This window comes from Entelurus aequoreus, linkage group LG26 (assembly GCF_033978785.1).
Source record: "Entelurus aequoreus isolate RoL-2023_Sb linkage group LG26, RoL_Eaeq_v1.1, whole genome shotgun sequence".
Lineage (NCBI taxonomy): Eukaryota > Metazoa > Chordata > Actinopteri > Syngnathiformes > Syngnathidae > Entelurus > Entelurus aequoreus.
This window is the reverse complement of record NC_084756.1, coordinates 34,922,167-34,928,166: the sequence shown is the minus strand read 5'-3', so window position 1 is coordinate 34,928,166 and position 6,000 is coordinate 34,922,167. Positions and strand designations below refer to the sequence as shown.

Sequence of the window (6,000 nt, the reverse complement as noted above, 5' to 3'; positions counted from 1 at the left end):
ATACTGGCACCCTCAGTGTAACCTGTATCGCTGTTGATGAAGTATGCGTTGCATTCGCCCGTGTGTGCGTACAGAAGCCGCACATATCTTGTGACTGGGTCTGAACGATGTTAGAATGGATGAAAAGCGGACGTGACGACAGCTCGTAGAGTACGTTAAAGGTTCATTTGTACAACCTTGGCCCGTGGCTTTGTTCAGTTTAACATTTTGGCCCACTCTGTATTTGAGTTTGACACCCCTGATCTAGAGGCTTTTGATCCAGTGGCAGACTTTGATTTGTGAGATACATTTGATATGCTGTCCAGTGGTCCAACTTTTGATTGTGCAATTTCTCTTTTCCATGTTTCAACATCTTTCATGAAATGATTTATTCTGGGTTCATACCAGTCATAATAAGCATTATGCTTTTCCTCCTCTGATAAAAAATCTTGCACACATTTGTGAGCATTTTTAAACTCATCCACAGCTCCTTTTTAAATACTTCAAATTCATCATTGACTTTATCAGCATTTCTATCATCAGTCATCAAAGTCTTTATTTCATTTAGCCTCCTCGTGCACGCGCCCAGTCTGCCTCTGCACGAAGTTGTGCCAGACATCATTCCAGATAATCACACAGCTCAATTTAATTTCCACTTATTTCATCTTTTAGTTCATTCTTAAACGGCCTTCCAACATCCTGTTGTATCTCATTTCACATCCACAATCTGAAACTTTCCTTTCCATAGCGTTCGAATGATTGCATACAGCGCAGCGGCGCATTCATTCATTCATTCATTCATTCACGACGTCCATCAGCTGATTTTACTCACGGCCCGCCGGCTGCTTTCTGTCCTCGGTGCAGGGCGATCGTGGTTGATCCTTCGGGTCTTCAGTGAAGTTTATTTACTTGTTACGGCTACTCTAGCGTTCCAAAAAAGTTTGTAAAAATAAAGATAGCATAGTCCTGAGGAGGAGGAGGTCTATGACTCACTAAATTCCTCAATAAGCACTTGCGGAGATATTTCTAGATTCCAAATGATCATAATTTATTTTCACAAACAAAAATATTCTCCTTGGTGGACTTCAAAATGATCAAAATAACACTTATTTAGCGGTAAAAATAAACTGTTTCACTCCTCACTCCTTCAACATGATAGACAGACAAAAGGAGCACCCAGCTGTCTTGTCTTCTTAATCATAGGAGGAGGAAGTGGCTCACCAGGAGGAGCGTGAGCAGCTGAAAACAATCAGTCCATCATAACTCATCTAAAGCAGGGGTGTCAAACTCAAATACAGAGTGGGCCAAAATGTAAAACTGAACAAAGCTGCGGGCCAAGGTTGAGCAAATGAACCTTTTAATAGGGACCCAAACAAGTTTTGCATTGAATATTGAACAAGCAAGGCTTATATGACTTTATAGTGACATGCAAAATCCAGTTTCAAATAATAATAATTCAAAAATATCAATGGCATATCAAATAAAATTTAAATAAAAATTGACTGCCTCTTTTCTATTTGCAGCCTTCTGAGGTAAATATCAAAATAAACTTTTTCCACAGACTAATAATACATTTGAAAATAAAATAACAATAATGAATGAATCAAACATTCAAGCCTTGAAGTAGCAAGAGAATGTGCATGAAGAAAACGTTAATTATTGCTCAGTTTGCTACACTGATTTGCTTTAACACTGAATATGGAACAAGCAACGCTTATATAACTTAATAGTGCAAAATCAACTTTTTAAAAACAAACGAAAAAACATCAATGGTATAATAAATACAATTTCAATAAAAAAATGGAATGCCTCTTTTCTATTTGCAGCCTTCTGAGGTAAATATCAACATTAACTTAGTCCACAGGCTAATAAATTTGAAAATAAATCAACCATTCAGGCCTTTTTACTGCTCAGTTTGCGACACACTGATCTAATCTGATGTGCCCAAGCCAGATACCTGCCATCTTTTCTGGGATGCCAGTTCATTAATGTCGGGGCTCAGGTGGGCGGGGTTTGCTGGTAGCGGGGGGTGTATATTGTAGCGTCCCGGAAGAGTTAGTGCTGCAAGGGGTTCTGCGTATTTGTTCTGTTGTGTTTATGTTGTGTTACGGTGCGGATGTTTGTCAGTCTTGTTTGGTGTGGGTTCACAGTGTGGCGCATATTTGTAACAGTGTTAAAGTTGCTTATGCGGTCACCCTCAGTGTGACCTGTATGTCTGTTGACCAAGTATGCCTTGCATTCACTTATGTGTGTGTAGAAGCCGCATATATCATGTGACAGGGGCCGGCACGCTGTTTGTATGGAGGAAAAGCAGACGTGACGACAGGTTGTAGAGGACTCTAAAGGCAGTGCCTTTAAGGCACGCCCCCAATATTGTTGTCCGGGTGGAAATGGGGAGAGATTCGGGAGAATGGTTGCCCCAGGGAGACTTTCGAGAGGGGCACTGAAAATCGGGAGGGTTGGCAAGTATGAGTATTAGCGGTGAATGCGGTGTTACAGCGGCACCGGGCCAGCTCTAATGTTAATTTGATATTGCCTCAAAGGCCAAATGAAATTACACGGCGGGCCAAATTTGGCCTGCGGGCCAGAGTTTGACACCCATGATCTAAAACAGGGGTCACCAACGTGGTGCCCGCGGGCACCAGGTAGCCCGTAAGGACCAGATGAGTAGCCCACTGGCCTGTTCTAAAAATAGCTCAAATAGCAGCACTTACCAGTGAGCTGCCTCTATTTTTTAAATGTTATTTATTTACTAGCAAGCTGGTCTCGCTTTGCCCGACATTTTTAATTCTAAGAGAGACAAAACTCAAATAGAATTTGAAAATCCAAGAAAATATTTTAAAGACTTGGTCTTCACTTGTTTCAATAAATTCATTAATTGTTTTACTTTGATTCTTATAACTTTCAGAAAGACAATTTTAGAGAAAAAAATACAACCTTAAAGGCCTACTGAAACCCACTACTACCGACCACGCAGTCTGATAGTTTATATATCAATGATGAAATCTTAACATTATAACACATGCCAATACGGCCGGGTTAACTTATAAAGTGACATTTTAAATTTGCCGCTAAACTTCCGGTTCGAAACGCCTCTGAGGATGACGTATGCGCGTGACGTAGCCCGACGAACACGGGTATGCCTTCCACATTGAAGCCGGTACGAAAAAGCTCTGTTTTCATTTCATAATTCCACAGTATTCTGGACATCTGTGTTCGTGAATCTGTTTCAATCATGTTCATTGCATTATGGAGAAGGAAGCCAAGCAAGCAAAGAAGAAAGTTGTCGGTGCGAAATGGACGTATTTTTCGAACGTAGTCAGCCACAACAGTACACAGCCGGCGCTTCTTTGTTTACATTCCCGAAAGATGCAGTCAAGATGGAAGAACTCGGATAACAGAGACTCTAACCAGGAGGACTTTTGATTTGGATACACAGACGCCTGTAGAGAACTGGGACAACACAGACTCTTACCAGGATTACTTTGATTTGGATGACAAAGACGCAGACGTGCTACTGTGAGTATGCAGCTTTGGCTTTTTTTTGCGTATGTACGTAACTTTTTTAAAATATATAAGCTTTATGAACCTTGGGTTAGGTGAACGGTCTTTTGGGCTGAGTGATTGTGTGTGTTGATCATGTGTTTGAATTGTATTGGCGTGTTCTATGGAGCTAGGAGCTAGCAGAGGAGCTAGGAGCTAGCATAACACGTACCGTACCGTAAGTGCGCGTCACGTACGTAACTTTTTAAAAATACATAAGCTTTATGAACCTTGGGTTAGGTGAACGGTCTTTTGGGCTGAGTGATTGTGTGTGTTGATCATGTGTTTGAATTGTATTGGCGTGTTCTATGGAGCTAGGAGCTAGCAGAGGAGCTAGGAGCTAGCATAACACGTACCGTACCGTAAGTGCGCGTCACGTACGTAACTTTTTAAAAATACATAAGCTTTATGAACCTTGGGTTAGGTGAACGGTCTTTTGGGCTGAGTGATTGTGTGTGTTGATCGGGTGTTTGAATTGTATTGGCGTGTTCTATGGAGCTAGGAGCTAGCAGAGGAGCTAGGAGCTAGCATAACAAACACGCAGGTGTTATTATGCAGGATTAATTTGTGGCATATTAAATATAAGCCTGGTTGTGTTGTGGCTAATAGAGTATATATATGTCTTGTGTTTATTTACTGTTGTAGTCATTCCCAGCTGAATATCAGGTACCGTGAGTATGCAGCCTTGGCTGCTAAACATTCGATAACTTGACCGTATGTGCGCGTCACGTACGTAACTTTTTAAAAATATATAAGCTTTATGAACCTTGGGTTAGGTAAACGGTCTTTTGGGCTGAGTGATTGTGTGTGTTGATCAGGTGTTTGAATTGTATTGGCGTGTTCTATGGAGCTAGGAGCTAGCAGAGGAGCTAGGAGCTAGCATAACAAACACGCAGGTGTTTTTATGCAGGATTAATTTGTGGCATATTAAATATAAGCCTGGTTGTGTTGTGGCTAATAGAGTATATATATGTCTTGTGTTTATTTACTGTTGTAGTCATTCCCAGCTGAATATCAGGTCACCCCCGGCTCTCACAGCATCTTCCCTATCTGAATAGCTTCAACTCCCCACTAGTCCTTCACTTGCACTTTACTCATCCACAAATCTTTCATCCTCGCTCAAATTAATGGGGAAATTGTCGCTTTCTCGGTCCGAATCTCTCTCACTTCATGCGGCCATCATTGTAAACAATAGGGAACTTTGCGTATATGTTCAACTGACTACGTCACGCTACTTCCGGTAGGTGCAAGCCTTTTTTTTATCAGATACCAAAAGTTGCAATCTTTATCGTCGTTGTTCTATACTAAATCCTTTCAGCAAAAATATGGCAATATCGCGAAATGATCAAGTATGACACATAGAATAGATCTGCTATCCCCGTTTAAATAAAAAAAATTCATTTCAGTAGGCCTTTAAAAATGATTTTAGGATTTTTAACCACATATACCTTTTTACCTTTTAAATTCCTTCCTCTTCCTTACTGACAATTTAAATCAATGTTCAAGTATTTTTTTTATTTTTATTGTAAAGAATAATAAATACATTTTAATTTAATTCTTCATTTTAGCTTCTGTTTTTTCGACGAAGAATATTTGTGAAATATTTCTTTAAACTTATTATGATTAAAATTAAAAAAAATATATTCTGGCAAATCTAGAAAATCTGTAGAATCAAATTTAAATCTTATTTCAAAGTCTTTTGAATTTCTTTGAAAATTTTTGTTTTGGAAAATCTAGAAGAAATAATGATTTGTCTTTGTTAGAAATATAGCTTGGTCCAATTTGTTATATATTCTAACAAAGTGTAGATTGGATTTTATCCTTTTTAAAATATGTCACCAGAATTCTAAAATTAATCTTAATCAGGAAAAATTACTAATGATGTTCCATAAATTCTTTTTTTAATTTTTTCAAAAAGATTCGAATTAGCTAGTTTTTCTCTTCTTTTTTTCAGTTGAATTTTGAATTTTAAAGAGTCGAAATTGAAGATAAACTATGTTTCAAAATTGAATTGTCATTTTTTTCGTGTTTTTTCCTCTTTTAAACCGTTCAATTAAGTGTAAATATCATTAATTATTAATAATAACATAGAGTTAAAGGTAAATTGAGCAAATTGGCTATTTTTGGCAATTTATTTAAGTGTGTATCAAACTGGTAGCCCTTCGCATTAATCAGTACCCAAGAAGTAGCTCTTGGTTTCAAAAAGGTTGGTGACCCCTGATCTAAAACATCCAATAATTCATCAACATCGGCATTATTTGATTTCATTGTCAAAACAATTAATAAATAAATAATATAGATAGGCTCCAACAGCGTCGTTGATAATGAACGTTGAACTTGTCCACAGGAAGTAGTCAAGCTGCCCCTGGAGTTTGTGCGACAGCTGTCAATCAAAGTTCAACATCAGCGCCCTGGTAAGACTGACATCAACCCCACTGGACCCTTCTTTGTGTCCATAACAACAACAAATAAGTATGT

The 6,000-nt window shown here is 38.6% G+C and overlaps 1 protein-coding gene across 1 annotated transcript in view; it reads left to right on the top strand.

The window, feature by feature from the left end:
- The window catches only part of ippk (inositol 1,3,4,5,6-pentakisphosphate 2-kinase), a 36,218-nt gene that overhangs the window by 14,241 nt on the left and 15,977 nt on the right, over positions 1-6,000 (top strand). Inside the window, exon 4 of the mRNA XM_062037674.1 lies at positions 5,870-5,936. Coding sequence (XP_061893658.1) covers positions 5,870-5,936 — 67 coding nt within the window. The remainder of the gene's footprint in view (positions 1-5,869; positions 5,937-6,000) is intronic.